Below are 19,349 nucleotides of genomic sequence, written 5' to 3'. Positions count from 1 at the left end.
ACTAGTTTTTATAATAGTCCAGCAAAGATAGTGAAGGCTAAGGCAATCAGTAAAGATTGAAATGAGAGGATGGATTCAGTAGTATCTGTGTTAACTAACTCCTGAGACTTGCTTCATCTTGCTTTGCACTTCTTAATTTCACGTAGAGTCTATGACAGGAGGTAGAGCTGGTTAAAGCCAAAAGCTGCTGAACAACACGTATTATTCAGTCTACCAGCTTTTTACCAGCCTCATTATTCTCCAAGGGCATCTTCTTGAACCTGAGCCCAGTTGTCCTGAAAACTTAGGAAGCCAGAACTTGTTATTGCCTTATTTCAACCTCAGTGGTCTCTGGTTCAAACTTAAATGATGCCTTTTTACCTGGGCTCAACAGCTTGTAGGCCCTCCTTCTATGTATAAATACAGCATATAGATAATAAGTGGGATGTTTGATGCTCTATGCTCCCTTCAGATCATTAAAATAAAGAATATAAGTTATCCCAGCTGCCCTGGGATTCTGTAGTTGAAATAAGATAAAGGACTCTGTTTAGCTATCTGTGTAAAGTAAATATAACTTGAGAATTTTGAAAAAAGTAAACACAGGCATCAAAACTGAAAGCAAGAGACTCTTGAAAATACAGACTGGTATATCACTGGTTAGAATTTCCTTCATTTTGCAAAGCCACGAGCCACATGCATCAGCTCACCACAAAGTCATTAAGCCTTTTTAAGCTCAGATGAAAAACATTAACAAATACCACAAAAGGCTTTAGTATAGCCCCTTTGTTCATTCACATATGGCACTTTATAACTCCTGCACCACTCCGGTCGTGTGTTTGTTTAAGCTGCCTCCATCAGGCTGGTCCTGAAAGAACAAAAGACATCTTGAGCAATCCTAAGCAGGAAATGGGCTAATCTAAACATGGTTTGTGACACTTTAAGTAGAATAGAAAGGGGAGGGATTGATTAGTCATTAATGTCCAATTGGCTCCATATGGATGTTGCAATAATAAAGCCCTTTTTCAGAGCAGTAGCAGAGTTATTGAATTAGAGGTTTATGTTTCCTCAGAGCTGACCTTAGGGAATTCCCTTTGGTTCCTCTTGTTGATCTTTTAAAGACAATGGAGTTTCTAATAGAAAAAAAATAGAAGTCTTATCCACAATAACACTTGCTCATAATCCTGTAACCAAGGAATGCATTAATTTAGCATTGTTTTCATGCCAGCTATAATTTTAGTCCTTAGTGCTTTCTCTACATGCCCTTGCATCTTTGGTGGGGCAGTATTTCAGAGAACAATTAGACAGTGGCATGAACTTCATAACTGGTCATGGGCTCTTCTAATGTGCTTAGCTGGGCAGGGAAGTGGCATCCTTAAAGTGGGAAAATAATGTTCCAGCCAAGAAATGGTGGGCTTTGAAATTCAGAGTTATTTCAGATTGCCGAATAGTGATTGGGGTAGCTTTGGTGAAGGGGTGATGTACTAGGCTGAAAGTCAGAAGATCTATGTTCTAGAACTGGCTCTGCTTCATATTACCAGCAACTGGTTAATCAGAGGAAGGTGCTATCATGTCTCTGAGTCTTGCTTTCCTCATCCATAAAGTGGGTGAAAAGATATCTGCCTTCCTACACATTTTAAAAGATTGTAATGAGGATGAAGATAATGTAATTAGTGAAAGCACTTTGTAAATATTATTTTATGCAAAGTTACTTAGCACAGCTGGTGTTCCTATCCTAGAAACTGACCTCTGGCCTAGTCTATCAAAAAGGTAAATTGCTCTTTAAAGAAATACTTTGGTACTCTGATTAATGAAATGTTTGTTTCCAGCCGAGAGCAGTGGCTCACGTCTGTAATCCCAGCACTTTGGGAGGCCAAGGCAGGCAGATCATTTGAGGCCAGGAGTTCAAGACCAGCCTAGCCAACATGGTGAAACCCTGTCTCTACTAAAAATAAAAATAAAAATTAAAAAAAAATTAGCTGGGCACGGTGGCTCACATCTGTAATTCCAGTTACTCGGGAGGCTGAGGCAGGAGAATCGCTTGAATCCAGGAGGTGGAGGTTGCAGTAAGCCAGGATCACCCCACTGCACTCCAGCCTGGGTGACAGAGTGAGACTCTGTCTCAAAAATAAATAAATAAAATAAAATAAATAAAAATAAAAAGTTTGTTTCCAAAGTGCCCAATGGAATTTTTTATGTGTACATTATATATAACTAGGCCTTTCTATTCATGTCTCTGTCTCTCACACACACACGCGCGTGCACACACACACACACACTGTCATCCTCTCTCTCTCCCTAGTTTATTTAGTGAATTTCTTGATGTAGATAGCTTCAACAGTTGAAGTAAATAGGGATTTGTTTTTAGTAGGGCTAAGGAACCTTAAGATGAAAACAAAGATATTAAACTTTACTTATGGTTTTCCTCAACATTCAGCAAATGAAGAATTAACACTTTAATTAAAGTACCACAGGTAATTCACCTTTTGTTCCTGTACCATCGGCTCTTATATATTCAACAATCACTATCTCAGAAGAATTGTGTATCCATATTTTGCATTTGCCTTCCTTAAGTCATTTCACCTGTCACTAGATCACTCTTTGCTAATACATCTAGGTAATTTTTATAAAAGATACAGAGAACAAAGCATACTCTACACCTCTGGCATTTCTTCTTCTCAGAAGATGAACACATCACTTCCTCACTTCCTTAATGATTAAGGCTCTTGCTCCGCCATGGAATGTATTTTGCCTGCCAAACAAACCACTAGGATAGCCAAATCCTTTTTCGTTTTTTTTGCAAGAAGAAATCAAATTTGAAATCCAAGCAGCCTTCCTGTAATGAAAGTAAGTTCACATTCTGGCAGAACAGGAATGAGAAGTTAGCAGTAGGTTTCCATAATCATAGACAGACATTTATCAGCCATTACTTCAACACAATGAATTGGACCTCTATTGTATTAAGATAAATTTGGTAGGATAAATATGGTGAAAAATCAAATCTGTGTAGTATTAGTACTCTCTTTTCTAATTTCAATCCCCTTTTAAAATTTCACCTTCTACATTTTTGTTTCTAATGCATTCGGTATCATTTTTCTCTAATAACCCAAGTAAGGGACTATCAAATGTATTGTGTGTCTCTTCAGAATCTCACAGGAGAAAATCAACTATTCTATTAATAAAATGAAGTAGTCTGAAATACTGTGATTGTCAACAGTTCCATCAAGCAACCCAATAGTGATACTTATGTCTCTTTCTCTTCATAAGCAATCAATTATAGTTTTTTGCTCTTCTTAATAATTCACTTTAGTAAATGAGATTATCTTTGAGTTCACAATGGCCTGAATATGTCACCTACTTTTCAGGTCCACAGAAAAAAGAACCTTTCAAAAAAAAGAGCATTTTATTTGTTGGATGGTTGGTTTTCTGCTTTATTTTGTGGGGTTTTTGTTTTTGGTGTCATTTTTGCCTTTTTTAAACTAAGAGTTACAATAGTTTTATTTTGAGTAGTATCCCATTGTATGGATATATCACAATTTGTTCATTCTCCAGTTATTTTCCTTTTTTCTATTATTGATAAAACTGCTATCATATTCTTATATAAGTCTGTTTTTGACAGAAGCTTTAATTTGTTTGCTGGGTCATACGTAAATATGCATTTTAATTAGAAGAAATTGCCAGAAAATGGTTATGCTGTTTTATACTTTCACTACCATTATATTAGAGTTACAGTATATTAGAGTTGCTCCCTATCCTTGCCAACATTTAGCACTTAAGCCATTCCAGTGAAATGCATCTCATTGTGGTTTCAATTTGCATTTTCCTGATGATTAATAATAGGGAATACCTTTTCATCTGCTTATTGGCCATAACTATATCCTTTTTTGTAAAATGTTCATTTAAGTCTATTTTCCATTTTAAAATTATATTTTTTTGGTTATTCTTTATATATCCTAGATGCAAGTTCTTATCAGATATGTGTGTTCCGAATATTTTTTCCAGTATGTGCTTTGATATTTTATTTTCTTAACAATGACTTTTGATAAGCAGAGTTTTAATTTTTATAAAGTTCAGTTTAACATTTTTCTTGTATATTTAGTAATTTATGTGTTGTATCTAAGAGTCATTTTACTTTAAAGTCACTAAAATATTGTCTTATGTATATTTAGAGGAGTGTTATAGTTTTTTCTTTCTTGATTTAAGTCATGACTCGTCTCTAATTGTTGGATATAATGTGTGATACAAGATGCAGGATTTTTTTCCAATGTGTCTATCAACTTGTTCTGGCGGTATTTGTTGAAAAAACTATCGTTTTCCACTTTAACAGCCTTAGTTTTCATTAAGGTAGTTTGAATCCTCTAATTTTCTTCAAGTTTGTTTTAGTTTGTCCTACTGCTTTATTTTTCATATAAATTTTAAAGTCAGTTTGTCACCTTATATGAAAAAAACTTTGAGGAATTTTTATTGGAATTTGGTTGAATCTGTAGGTAAATTTGGGAACAATCACATTGTAACAATATTGAGTCTTCTGATTCAGGAACATGGTATATTCCTCCATTTATTTAGGTCTTTAAGTTACAAATGTTGTTTTGTTTTTAGTGTAGATGTGTTGAATACTTTTTTCAGTTAAATTTATTCCCAAGTATTTTATTATCTGATGCTATTATAAATATATATTTGAATATTATTTTTAATTGTTTGTTGCTAGTATAAAGAAATATGATTGATTTTGGTATTTTTTATTGTTCATTGCAATACTGTTAATTCACTTATTAGTTCTAGTATTTTGTAAATTCCTTAGGATTTTTTATGTAAACAATTATATATGAACAGATGACATTATTTATTCCTTTATAATTTGTATGCTTTTTATTTTTTATTTTATTTTATTTTATTGTATTTTATTTATTTTATTTTATTTTTTTGAGATGGAGTCTTGCTCTATTGCCCAGGCTGGAGTGCAGTGGCATGATCTCAGCTCACTGCAGCCTCTGCCTCCCGGGTTCAAGACATTCTCCTGCCTCAGCCTCCTGAGTAGCTGGGATTACAGGCACACGCCACCATGCGTGGCTAATTTTTGTATTTTTAGTAGAGCAGGGTTTCACCATATTGGTCAGGCTGGTCTTGAACTCCTGACCTCGTGATCCACCCACCTCAGCCTCCCAAAATATAAAGTGTGAGCTTTTTAGTTTTTTAATTGTTGATTAACAATGGTGAGAGTGGACATCTTCGCCTTGTTCTTCATTTTTAGAGAAAGCATTCGGTAGTTCACTATTAAGTATGATGTTACCTGTAGGTTTTTCTTAAATGCCCTTTATCAGACTGGGAAAGTTTCCTTTTAATACTAATTTCCTGAGCATTTCTAACATGATTGAGTATTGAATGTTGTTAAAACCATTTTCTGAATCTATTGTGATTATCATGTGTTTTCATTCCCTTTGTTCTGTTAATGTAATGAGCTACATTGTCTGATTTTCAAATGTTAAACCAATTTTACATTCCTGAGATAAGTTCTACTTGGTCATGATGTATTATCTATTTTTTACATTTGGCTGGATTCAATTTGTTAACATTTTATTTTAAAATTTTGCACTTACACTCAAACCTCTGTCAAGGTATGCTGCCTCATAAACTTAATTAAGAAGTGTTCCTTCTTCCTCTACTTTCATACCTTTATGCAATATTATTCTTATTTTCCTTAAATGTTTGAAAGAATTTACCAGTGAAACCATTCGGGGCTTCAATTTTCTTTGTGGATAAGTTCTTGGTTATAAATTCAATTGATTTATTAGCTATCAGTGTATTCAGATTTTCTATTTATTCTTGAGTGAATTTTGGTAGTTTGTGTCTTTCAACAAATATGTTCATTTTATCTAAGTTGTCAAATTTATTGAAATTAAGTTATTTATAATATTCCCTTTTTATCTTTGTAATATGAGTAGTATCTACAGTGAAATCTCCTCTTTCAGTCCAAATACTGGCATTTTTGTCTTCTCTCTTTGTCTGTTGACCCATCTTACTTAGGATTTATTAATTTTATTGTACTTTTCAAATTTCTAACCTTGGCTTTGTAAGTTGTCTTTATTATATCTGTTTTCTGTTTCATTGATTCTTACTCTTCATCCATTCAGAGAAATCACTAACTTTTAATTAGATAATTTGATTTATTTCTGTTTAATATAATTATTAAATCTGTTGGGCTTAGGTCTTACACTTCAGTATTTTTTTCACTACTTGTATTTGTTCCCTCAGTTTTTTGTCTTCTATTTCTCCTCTCTGCTTTCCTTTGTGTTAATTGAATCCCTTTTTAAGTCTTTTGTTCGAAGTACTCTGGTAGATTTTTAGCTATACTTCTTTGTATTTTTTTACTTTTGTTTGTTTGTTTTTTGTTTTGAGTCAAGGTCTTGTTCCATCACCCAGGCTGGCGTGCAGTGGCCCAGCCTGAACCTCCTGGGCTCAAGCAATCCTCCCACCTCAGCCTCCTGAGTAGCTGGAACTACAGGTGCATGCCGCCACACCTAGCTAATTTTTTAACCTTTTGTAGAGACAGAGTCTCAGTATGTTGCCCAGGCTGGTCTTGAACTCCTGGCCTCAAGAGATCCTCCCACCTCTGTCTCCCAAAGTGCTGAAATTGCAGGCATGAGCTACCTTGCCTGGCCTCTTTGTATTTTTTTAAATTGGTTTTTCTAAGGATTCACTATGAAACCTTAATTGAGTATCCTTACAGTTAAAATTTTACCACTTCATGTAAAATATTACGACCTTTAACAATCTAATTCTATTTATACCCTCATCTTTTGTGGTAATATGCTATTGTTGTTCCATATTTCACCTTTTTATATGTTATAAGTCCCACAATACAATGTTATATTTTGTATTAAATAGTTCCTTGCCTTTTAAAAACATTAAACAATTAGCTGTTTATTAGTGAAATCCAGAGAAGAAAAAATGGTCACAAATCATTTTTGATATTCTTCCTTTCTTTCTGTATATCTGGTTTTTATTGAGTGTTATTTCTTTTCCTCTTGAATAATTTCCTTGAATATCTCTTTTGGTGTTTGTCTGCTGGTAACTCATTCTTTTAGCTTTTAATCATTTGAGAGTATATTTCATATTCATTTTTGAAGCATATGTTCACTGGATAAAACTCTGAATTTATTTCCTTTTATAGCATTATAAAGATGTTGCATAGTCTACTAGTCTTCATTGTTTCTAGTGAATAATCAGCCCTTATTTGTAATTTTGTTTCCCCGTAAGTAATATGTCCCTTTTCTCTGGAATTTTCTCTTTGTCTTTGGTTTTCAGTAGTTTAACTAGTTTCTAGGTGTGGTTTTGTTGTATTTATTTGGCCTGCATTTCCCTGAATGTCTCAAACCTCTTAGTTGATGTTTCTCACCAAATTCAGGTAATTTTCAGCCAGTGTTTTTCTTCCTTTATTTTTATTTTTTGATCTCTGAGTCACATTTTCCTGGTTGTTTGTACAACTCATACTTCTTAATTATATATTGTATGTTGTGGATTATCCATTGTAGATATTCTGTATTCTATTATCTTCCTCTGAAAATTTTTAATTTTGGGGGCAGGAAGCAGTTAAATTACCTGCTGCACACGTTGAACTTGTGGAAACTTAGTTTTTGCACTGTTAGGGAGAGTCTTTTTTAATTTTGTTTTTAGTCTTAGGGCAAATCCTTAGTCCTGGCATATTGAATTTATTCCTAAGGAGTTGCTCCTCTGGAGTTTCAGTGGAAAGCCCAAGGTGTTTATGAATTCTTTCTAACTTGATAGGATTCCAATTCAAATTCTGTTTCTCTTGCAAAGGGCATCAGCTGAAATCTCTTTTCAGATTTTCCAGATACACAGCTCTGTTTTTCATTGGGTTCATTTGAGTCTTCCAAATACATGGCAAGTTCAGGGGTCAGCAGCCACCTGTAAGTTCAAACTCTGTCTTCTGACACATTAAGCCAATTAAACTGACTTTCTATTTGCATTCTAGCCACTCCATGCTATGAAGACCAGAAAGTGTCTTCATGGGAAAAACTATGAAAACAGAATTTCATTTAGTAAAATGCCTTTCATTCTAGGATGGAATCCACTCCAGTTTCTGTTTAATTTTGGTAGCTCTCAGGAATCTTCAGCGTCTATGGGTTTTTTTTTCATATTTTGTTCAGAGTTTATATTTATTATCTATTGGAGGATAGGTCTGATATGAGCTATTCTGCCATTACCAGAATTTGATTTTATAATAGAACCTTTTGCGCCAATATTTTGCATGTATTACATTAATTCTATCTGACAAAATGTAAGTTTTAATGGGCCCTTGAAGAGGTAGTCACTTTATTTTTCCTCTATTCTATTCTTTATTATCAATTCACTGGTAATCATTGAGACTATTCAGTGGTAATTTCTCATTTAGTTTTCCATTTTGATCTCTTCTAGAACATATTTTTTCATGTTACTCTTCTGGTTAAAAACCTCAAAAGACTTCTTAGCTTGGCATTCAAGGTGCTTAGCAAATTTGGTCCCTATTTACTTTTCTAATTTCATCTCTTAGTACTCCCCTCTTTTTTTTTTTTTTTACATAAACCCAAGCCATCGCCAGCTTCTTTTTATTCCCTAAAATGTCCTTTGCTTTTTTTTTTATAACCCTGTGCCTTTCCTCACACTGATTTCCAAGCCCAAAATAGTTTCACATTCATACCTGCTGGTAAATTATTACTTCTCCTTTAAGATGCTGCTCAAGCACCGCTTCAACTCTGAAGCCTCCCTAATATTCATCTCTGTCCACTCCAATTGTGTTAGTAGCTTATTTTCCCTGCTCTAATAGTATTTTTAAATTACCGCTGTTAGCATCGTTTGTAATTTTTAATTTATGTATCTTCTCCCATTGGACCAAATTCCTTAAAAACAAAGTACATGTGTTATTTATCTTTGTATACCCCATCACAATGCTGGGTACATATGAAATGTGTCAGAAGTGTTTATTGAATTAATACATAAATAAATTATTACTAGGCACATTATAGAATTAACCAGAATTCCCCTGAGGAATAACTTTATATGTGCACCAGGCACTCACTCATTCACTCTGATATCCCTTGGAATTTAACCAGGAAGGGGCCTCTCCAGGATTAGTTCAGGACCATTGCCAGAGGCTATGATGGTGAAACTGGCCTTCTTTCCAACCCACCTGGAAAAACTCAATTTCGTCTTCTCTTTAAATCATTCAAATCACAGATTTCTAAGGAGATATTTGCCTTGGCAATTTCTATTTTCTCTCTGCAGATTAACTATCTTTAATCTAACCAAAAGTTTGCCTTTACACAAACTGAGATGAAGGATGAATTAACCAATTTGAGCCTTTTAGGGGAAGTTGTACAGAGCAGCCTCTCCTGGCATATGGGACCTTGCTTTCCCTTGAAGCCTACTGTGGTGCTGTTGATCTCTTGGCCTTTCAGCAACTGTCATTTGGGACTGCTGTTGCTGGTAATTAAAGACTCTTAGGTCAGCTGGAAAGCTGTCTCCAGGTACATAACTGTGGGTCTAGGCTTCTTCTAACTGCTTTCCATGAAAAATCATACGCTGAACTCACAAATGACCCCTCTGCTATTAAAAGGAGAAGAAGCTGCCTCATAGAATTATGAGCCATTCCAAGTTCTGGATTCTGATGCAGACTATTGGCTATTTAAGAATGAAATACTTGGTTTTTTGCACTTAATGATGAATGGAGCAGAATGAAATCATACAATATGCTGATTTTTAAAATTAATTATAACAAAGTGAATTTTAGACTTCAGATACACAGATTAATAGTATACCTTTTGAAAACAATTTATAGTATGCTGTAAAATTTTTCTTATCTATTTATAAGGGTTTTCCAGATATATAATTTCCATTTTTAAATTTCTGAATTTATACACACACACATAATCATATGTATTTCTACTGCGGCAACAATTCTTTAACCATTTTGTTTCAGAAGCAAAGTTTAGGGACACTTTCTAAATGTTCTTTTGACTTTGTAGCCTCTAATACTTTCTTAAAATTCTGAATCTAAGTTTAATTCAAACTTAGATTGTAAATTCAGGTAATAGATAAGTTGTCAGCTTTAAATGAAAAAAAAGTAATATTGGGAGATGTTTTCTATCAGAATATTGAAGAAATATTTGTTGAAAACATCTGTCTTTCTGCATAGTACTCATATGGATGCTTCAGTGAGTTCCATATAAGCCTTATATGGCATAGTCACTTCGAAAAGACAGAAAAGCAGAAACCTTCAATATATATTTGTGGGGCATTTGTGGTTTATATTACTGTATTTTCTGTACATTACCCAGGTGTTAATTCAGATATTATAAATCTAGGGAAGGATAGACTCCCTTTCTAGGATGTTAGTAGTGGTGGTGAAAGCAAAGGTGAGACCATTTTTATATGCAAATTTGGTTTGTTGTTGTTGTTTTCATTGACTTTCTAATTAAGGAGAGTGACCTCCTGGGCATAATTTGCATAGTCGTAAGATAGTGTTAGAGTACTACATATTTGGGAGATAGGACAGGAAGGGGGCAAAAACAGGAAGAGTGGTAGAAGGAAAAACAGGAAAACATTTTCCAAGTTTTGATTTTGCAAAGGGATCTGGGCATTGCAATCTGTGTGGTGTTAAACGTCGCTGTTGTAGTTGATCAGGTATCAGATTCAATTTAAAAGTAGTTTCAAATGTTGGCCTCCCTGGGTAAATCTCTTCTTCCCAAATCTTGGTTCATCTGATACAACATTTCTAGTTTAGCTTAGGATGTCCCCATTCATTTCTAGTTCACTCCTTCTGGAAGACAGAAGAGGTGACCAGAAAAAAGCAATGTGCACATGATCTAAAGCATTTTCTATTCTTCTCCTTCTTAATTCTTGTTTTTGTTCTGTGCACTGTGCTCGAATTTTGCAACTTCTGGAAGCGTTACATGTGAGTCCCAGAGAATTGCTGTGAAATCAATTCCTTGTCCTTCAGCTCCTGAAGATAATATGTGATGTAGGAGGAAAGGAAAAGGTCAGTGCAGGGTAGAGGTCAGACTTGAGCTCTGTTCCTCAGAAAAAGGTAGAAACTGGTAAAGTAGAAGAGAGTAGGAAGGATATGTGAAGACTGTGGTACAGCATGTGTGGGAGAGAGATTGGGCATATGTATGGCATATCTGGGAGACTCTATTGGTATGGAGTAGAGAATCTAGAATGTTTATACCAAAGCCAGCATCTAAAAATCCACTATGATCTCTGTCAGTCTTTGGGACAGTAAAACTTCCCATTTACGATGAAATACATATTTTAAATGAAGAAATAAATGGAAGCTGACTATTTGGTTTTGCTAGAGGTGGAGAGAAAGCTACAACAGTAAAAGCAGGCTCAAATGTTAATCACCTGTGGCATAGCAGTTAACTTAGAATAATATTGAAATGTTTTTGCATCTGACATTCTCCACAAACCTGTCTCCTTTTATGTGAATGCATGTCAGTATATAAATTGCTGAATCCATGTCAGTTGTAAAGTAATGGCACTGAGGGCATCATAAATTACCATGGTGATCCTCAGGAGAAGACACTGTCGTATCTGAATGAGTGTTTCACTTCCAGAGTAATGTATGCCTTCATCTGGCCCAGCAGTCAGCATATTGCCCTGTGTTGATGGATATTGTCAGCTGGAAGCTACACTACATTTCACTGCGCAATAAACATGGCTGTCAAACCCATATAAAGTGAAATCAATTTATCCTGTATGGTCAGTGCATTTTAAATGAAATTAATGTACTGTGGGTATGGTGGCAAAAAGGTATCATATTAGTTATGCATCTTGGGATCTAAGACTTTTCATGTAAAGGATCATTCTGTCTAGTAGGCCTAAAAGAAGGGCTGTTTATAAAATATGTTATTTTTGTATAATCTTCAGAAAGTAGCCTTTCTGCCCTCCTTCCTGTTTAGAAAAAAATTCATGTTAGCCAATCCCACCCTTTTATACTGTCTTTTGTTTGCAGTAAATGATAACCATATTTGCTAAATAATAGTGCACTATAATGTTGTAATTTATTACTGGCTTTGACACAAACAAATGTCTACTTAACCAAGGTATCTAAAAATAGAGAGGAAGGGCCAGAGATTGATTGAATCATGTTGGTCCTGTATAATAACTTCACTGAGCAGAAAGGATTTACTTTTTCCAGAAAATAGAAATGTTGGTTTTAATGTATATTTTGCTTCTAAACTTCTGGGCGTAGACTTTCCTGTTATGCGGTAGAAGCCTTGTCTGAGGCTATCAGTCTGACCACTTTACCTTTAATTATAGAAGTTCTCAATCTGTGGGAGATATTCAGGAGTTGCCACACCACAAAGTATACATCAGTATATCGCCCTGGTATAGGGTGCATGAAAACAAGTAAGAGCCATGTTCATTCATTCATTTATTTATTCAATCATGCATTAATATAACATATTTTACTAATTGAAATCCTATGTGCCAAGTACTTTATTGAATCCTAGGAATACAGCAGTGAATAAGACCCATCCCTTGCCCTATCTTCAGGGAGCTTTCAATCTAGTATGTTACTAGAGTCAGCTCTTTGGAAATTATATAGCATCAGGAATTTAGGCATAGTTTCATAGATGTTAAAGAACTACCCTTAAACAACAGAAAAATAGAACAGGACACTTGAAATAAATGCCTCTTAGTCTATGACTTTTGCATATGAGTTGAAAACCAAATAATCTTTGCTTAATGAATATTTTATTATCTATTATGTGAAAAATCCTGAGGATACAAGAATGAGTACAGCATAATCATTAACTTTATGTATCTCATATTCCTGAGAGGAGTGGAAAGGAGGGAGATAGTCACATAAACAATAATTACTATGGGGCATGTCTCCTGAAAGCAAGAGGACTGAGTGCAGCCTGGGGAGCATCACTGCAAGTGCTGTTCCTTTACCCTGAATTACCCTTCCCATCAGACTTTACTCCCTCTCCCACTCACTTGTTGATTCCTATTCATCCTTGAAGACTCGGTTTAGACATCACATCTCCTAGGAAGCACTAGCTGACCATTCTATCTGGTGCTCTTTTGGTGCCCTGTTAATTCAGTATTGTAGCACCTCTCACCCACTTTGTTATAATTGTCTGTCCTTACTCTGAACTGTGAGCTCCTTAAAAGCAGGAGCTGTTTTATTTACCATGGTCTCCTTAGCACCTGGCATAAAACCTAGGTTATAGTAATTGCTCAATAAATATTTTTCATTGAATTAATTCATTCAATCATGAAACATGATTGAAGGTTGAATGGGATTTAGCATGAAAGAGTAGGAGAAGGGTCTTCTAGGCAGTGAGAAGAGCACAGGTCAAGACAATATTGTGAAAAACAATTCCATTTTTGGGAAACATATAGAGTGGTTGTGATCTGGGGCAAAGGAGTCTAAAATGACCGGTAAGAGCATGTTTTTGAAGAAAGGAATTACAGCAGGAAAGTTTACCATAAGGTAATGTCATTCACTGCTCTGTGATCACCTACCATTTATTGTAGTAAATGTGGTAGGGTGTATAAAACACACACAAAATTAATTCTTAGTGTGTCTTTGAGGGCTACATCAGAAGAGCCTGTAGAACTGTCATTTGAACCTGCCTTCTACTTCCAAGAAGTCACTTAGAAAAGAAGAGGAGGACCTGGGGAAAACAGCTGACCCAGGCGGCAAGCTGTGTGACATTATCCACAAAATAACGCTTTCCACTCATCTTGTTCTTCCTGCCCTGACATTACAGGAAGTAAAGCAATGAATGGCTCTGCAGCTAAACTACAGCAGTATTATTGTTGGCCAACAGGAGGTGCCACTGTGGCTGAAGCACGAGTCTACAGGGACGCCCGCGGCCGTGCCAGCAGCGAGCCACACATCAAGCGACCAATGAATGCATTCATGGTTTGGGCAAAGGATGAGAGGAGAAAAATCCTTCAGGCCTTCCCCGACATGCATAACTCCAACATTAGCAAAATCTTAGGTGAGTGCAGCAGTGCAGCTAAAGCTGATCTTCTCCCCTGCAAATCCCATGAGTGCCACCAGGGTGGGAAGCAAGGGGATAACTAGGATCCTAAGGGAGATTGTGGCGGGCGCAAGTTAGACGAAGGTCAGCCAGCTGCCGCAGGAGCCTTCGTCATCACGTCTGCCTCCCCCACCCCATAATGTGGCATGTAGGTTTGGGAGTTATTATATCCACCAGGTGCCAGGGCAGGACTGTCTGAACACTTATTTCAGAGACAAAACTATTTATAGTATGTGTTAATACTGTGAATTTAGCAACTCTTGAGAGGTCACTGCTAAACAAGAATCGTGGAGACAAGCTTTATCTCCTTTTACTGTGCAGTTCTCTTAAATTCATATGTTTCTATGAAGTACTCATAGACCCTACAGTTTTCTGCTTTAGTGTTCTTGGGTTTATATGTCCCACTGAAAGAATTCATCAAGGACTAGAAACCCAAAATGGTATGAAATTCATGGAGTGCAAAACAGTGCCTCTGATGATCACTTTAAAACTTGTAAAATAAATCTACAATTATTTTAATAAGATATGACTAGTTCAAATTTCATAGCAGTGAGCTGAACACACGAGCTGCAGGGGAGAGGCCCAGTTTGTGGTAAATTGCCAGAGTGATTCTCTATTTCTCAGGATTAAACTCAAGCCTTGTTCTATTAGTGTAGAGCTTGCCTAGTGTGGATTGTACAGTTTGGAATTATTGTGCTCAACATGTTAAACATATTTTATTCAACATGCAGCATTACAGTCAACATGTTTCCTCTTTAAAAAGGAAAAACACAGAAGGCACTGCTCTACTTAAAGCTGTCACGATGTGACAAAATCTCAAAGGAAGCCATTTAAGAAGCTGAAAAACATTAGAGACTTAAACTGTGGTTTTAATTTTTTAAATGTTTTGTTCAAAAGTAATAAATATTTAACCTGAGTAAATATCAGTGATCTGGACATGCACAGATACACATGTTTTGTCACTGTATAAATAATTTAACTTGATTCTGAGGCATTTTGAGGCAGTGACCTCTAAGAAAAATTTAAAACATACATAAGATCAAATAGTGGTGAAATGTTAAATATGTTTTTCTTTTTTTTTTGATTTTCTAATTTCAAAATGGATACTAAATGTCATTACAATTAAGTGTGGTTTTTATTTTTAGAGCTTCAGAGTTATGCATAGGGATGTTATTCTTTTGAATTTAAATATCTTTCAAGCCAAAATGTTCCTAGTGGACATACATTTTTTTTTCTAGTTAAACGACATTCTAAAAAAAAAAAAAAATCAGTGCTTCTCTGGCCTTACAGTTTTATATCTAACTTGAAGATTTTCATATTTTTCTGCCCTTTTAGTAGCAATATGAGTAAGCCTTCAGATGGGCACAGAGCCTCTCTGTTTCCATTTCGGCAGCTGTGGGGAATCTATATTATTTGTGTGCATTCTATGAAAAAATTATTAGGAATATAGTAAGTATATTCATTAAAATGTAAAGTTTTAAGTGCAAGCGTTTGAAGAGCACCAAGAATTCTTCGTTAATTGGGGCTTTAAGCTGCTGGAAACCAGCAGAATACAGAGAAGCCTATCTGCTTAGGCCTTCTACACAACTTTTGAACAACAATCAGGAAAGAGCAGGGATGCATGTGCTATTAAAGCAGACCAGGATATTGCTGGCTGCAGAGAATATCTGTACAACTTTTCCATTTGTTTACGTATGAAAAATCTCCACTGAAGAATAGCTAACATCCAGTCTGCACAGCTGTTACCGCTTTATTCACCAGCGAGACACAAAAATGCAATTTGATACATGTAAAAAACACATCCCCTCTTCATCAAGTGTTTAGATAATTCTTTATAAACAATATTAGAGAAGTGAATACTTATCCTTCTTCCTGTATAAACCGTATTAAAAATTTTTGTACTTTTATTGGTACAGCTTTGAATGAGCGTTTATAGTACTTGAAAATGGTATATATAATTCCAATGGTATCTTCCGGTTCTAAAGCTATAACTTCTTAGGTAGAGCTTAGGTTTTTTAATTACCTAGGCCATGGCAGACTTGTGCACAGTAGTTTTTTATATATGGAATGATTTCAACATCTGCTGACATCTTGTCAAAGGATAGTTTCGCTAAAGATACTTGGAGTTTGGGAGATGTTTGAATTTCTAGGACAAAGAAAGCTTTTCCTGAGAATCCTGTCATGCTCAAAAGTATGCTTAGGAGGTTTAGCCTTTTATCCCTGTTGAGAGGGTAGGCAGGTGGATGGGGAAAGACCTTAGTGTAGGTGATGATCTTTAAGCAGCAAAGATATATTTTAAAATACTATAGTAGCATCAGTCTTAAACTATTGAGATAAATAACACAAGAAAGTATCATACGCAAAATTGTTCTTTGTGTTATAGACTAAAAGTATAGTTGGGACAGCCAGTGGTATGTGGGAATTGGAGCCACCCAGCGCACAGATGAGTGAAGTGGTGGGAAGGTATATCTAGTTGTGTTTGCCTAGAATATGTTGCCTTGACCACTTGGGTACTTAAGGCTATTTTTATTTCTAGGATCTCGCTGGAAATCAATGTCCAACCAGGAGAAGCAACCTTATTATGAAGAGCAGGCCCGGCTAAGCAAGATCCACTTAGAGAAGTACCCAAACTATAAATACAAACCCCGACCGAAACGCACCTGCATTGTTGATGGCAAAAAGCTTCGGATTGGGGAGTATAAGCAACTGATGAGGTCTCGGAGACAGGAGATGAGGCAGTTCTTTACTGTGGGGTAAGTATTCCTGAATTTAGCCACCTGGGCTTTACTTTTGCAGTAAGTAACTATAGGATGGCTACTGGCAGTATGTTTGGGAAGGAGATTAGGGAAAGAGGAGGTTGTGGCATACTGAAGGGGCTTGGCCATGAGAATCTTTGCTGTGTCATAGGGGCACTGCCTTGCACCATGGCTTTTGCTCAAATCAAGCCAAACCTGGAACAGTTCACTCCCAGCTGATCACCCCTGTCATTGTCTCCCAAGCCAATTTAAGATGCTCAGTGGCCACACACAGAGTTTCTGGTAGTTTATTTAAGCAGACACACAGGGAGGAAAAATAAAAACTAACCTTAGGAAATCCCCATAAGCTTTCCAGCTTCTCTGGGTGGTGCTTCTGACTCTAATCACAATAGTCTGCTTTTGTTGTGGGATCTACCACAAGATAATTGGCCTCGACATTGGTTAGAGGACCTCATTTTTGGCATAAGATCCAGAACTCCTGTTGCAGTAAATTATTCTGTGGTGGGAGCAGTAACAATGTGTATTTTCTTGCTTAAATCAGAAACTAGACATGCTTTTGATATCTTCAAGTCTGATTTCATGTCATTTTGTTTAAAAATTAGGTAATAGATTTCTGGTATAAATTTCGACTTGGCTGACTGGCTGTCTGCATTCAAAAGAGGCCCCTCATAACCACAGTAGTCAGGATAAGTGGGGATGCAGATGACTGTAGATTCCAGCATACCCAGACCTAGAAGCACAGCAGGGTGGCAAATCCAGAGGGCCATTTGAGGCACAGACCTGAAGCAGCTGGACTCAGAGTAGGGAAACACTTGGGAAAGAGCTTGAGAGAGAGAAGCGGAGTAAGCAAGAGGGAAGTTGCATTTGCTGTGAAGTTGGAGGAGAATTGAGGAACTGTGCTGTGCCAGGAAACTAAGAGAGCTTCACTTGAAGGTAGAAAAAGAGGTACCTTAAAGGAGAAGCCAAGAGCTATTCACTTTTAAGGGCACTCAAGAGGTAACCCTGTGGAACAAAAAGTTGGTTTCAGAGCATGTGTTTAAAAGGAATAGTAAATAGAGTAAGAAAACAAAGCCAATGAAAGTAGTCTGGGTCATGAATCTGTGCAATACACTGCAGTGTTTTCGGGAGGAGCGTGGGCTTTGGAGTTTGACTGCTGGGGTTCACATACTGACTGTGCCACCTACCTGGGCAAGTTATTAAACTTCTCTAACTTTTGTTTTCTCGTGTGTAAAATGAAATGAGTAGTGGAAACTATCTTGTATGATTGTTGAGAGGATCCAATGAGGCAACGCTTTTAAAAGTACTTTATATAGTGCTTAATACGATACGAATAAAGGTGAACTCTAGCATTATCATTACTATTTAATATGTATTTCCTATCACAGAAAACCATATTGTATATCACACCAGATGATCAATTAATTTCTTTATACCATGGCAGAACCTTTTAGAGGTAGAGAGAAGCTTAAGCCACTTTATTATAAAAGATCCCAGTATGTTAATAAATGAAGACATGACAAAATAGGATTATCAAATTCCTCTGTATTATAAATGTTTGCATTTTTAAAGGTAATGCGTTTAACGCTGAAAAGGGCAATGTGGTATAATTGGGCTATTCAGCTGATAATTAGAGGATTTATGAAAAATACTAATTCATAGTCCACTTTAAGATTATGTGATAAACATTCTCTTTTAATCCCGTTAGTACACCTCTAAGATTGTGTATAATCTCTTTTGAACAATCCAAAGTTTAAGTTTGGGACCTTTTGTGATTCCTGCCCTCCCTCAGTCATGTTCCCTGTGTATGTAGTGATACATAGTGGGGCTGTTCCGCCAGTCTGGAAGGCTACTAAAGGTGCTGTTTTAATACCTTGGTGTAATACTTATTTGAAAATATGAGTTGCAGTAATACTATTGAATTTAGTTCCCTTTACTAAAGGGTACATTAAAACAGCTCTAGATCAAAATACCACAACATGTACCAATGCATGTAAAAATAAAAAACTAAAACAATTTAATAACATCTATTATTTATTGACTATCTAGTGTATACTAGGATTTTAGATATATAAGTCACATAATTCTCTAAATAAGATAAAGAAGTTGAGTTTTAGAGAGTTTCTATGGCTACAGAAAGGTGATAAAGAGCAAAGGTTCAAATTCAGGTATTGGCCCCCATCATGCCAAATGACTGAGGAACAGTCTTTACTACTTTGTCTCAAAATATGCCTCATAGCCCTATGCTGGCAGTCATGAGTGTGGCTATGCCATCTGAGCAAGAGCTCTTAGCACTTGGAGAAAATGAAGTCTCTGCTTGTGGTATATGGTACATAAAAAGAACTTTGAAATTTAGAGACTAAGTATCCTGTTCTCGATAGTGTAGAACAGTCCTTTATGGAAGGATCATTTTAGACTGCAGAATAGGGCTACTGAAGTGCAGGCAATGATCAGAATGTCTTATTCTTTCATCTCAATGCTGAGCATTTTCCTCTGCCCAGCTTTGATAATACTTGCTATGTAGAGCCAGGTGTTATTTCTGCTTAAGGATTTGTATTCTCTT

General features: G+C 36.1%; 1 protein-coding gene across 28 annotated transcripts in view; it reads left to right on the top strand.

The window, feature by feature from the left end:
- Positions 1-19,349, top strand: part of SOX6 (SRY-box transcription factor 6) — a 769,230-nt gene that overhangs the window by 733,203 nt on the left and 16,678 nt on the right. For 19 of the 28 annotated variants that reach the window (XM_057299104.2, XM_057299106.2, XM_055094171.2 and 16 more), the window contains 2 exons: positions 13,758-13,991; positions 16,570-16,786. In XM_057299104.2, the coding sequence (XP_057155087.1) occupies positions 13,758-13,991; positions 16,570-16,786 (451 nt within the window). The remainder of the gene's footprint in view (positions 1-13,757; positions 13,992-16,569; positions 16,787-19,349) is intronic. The other 9 variants (XM_055094176.2, XM_055094173.2, XM_055094165.2 and 6 more) reach the window with 1 other exon arrangement.

The sequence above is a fragment of the Pan paniscus genome, chromosome 9 (genome assembly GCF_029289425.2).
Source record: "Pan paniscus chromosome 9, NHGRI_mPanPan1-v2.0_pri, whole genome shotgun sequence".
Taxonomy (NCBI): Eukaryota; Metazoa; Chordata; class Mammalia; order Primates; family Hominidae; genus Pan; species Pan paniscus.
The sequence above is the reverse complement of the archived record's forward strand: the minus strand, read 5'-3'. Positions and strand labels throughout refer to the sequence as shown.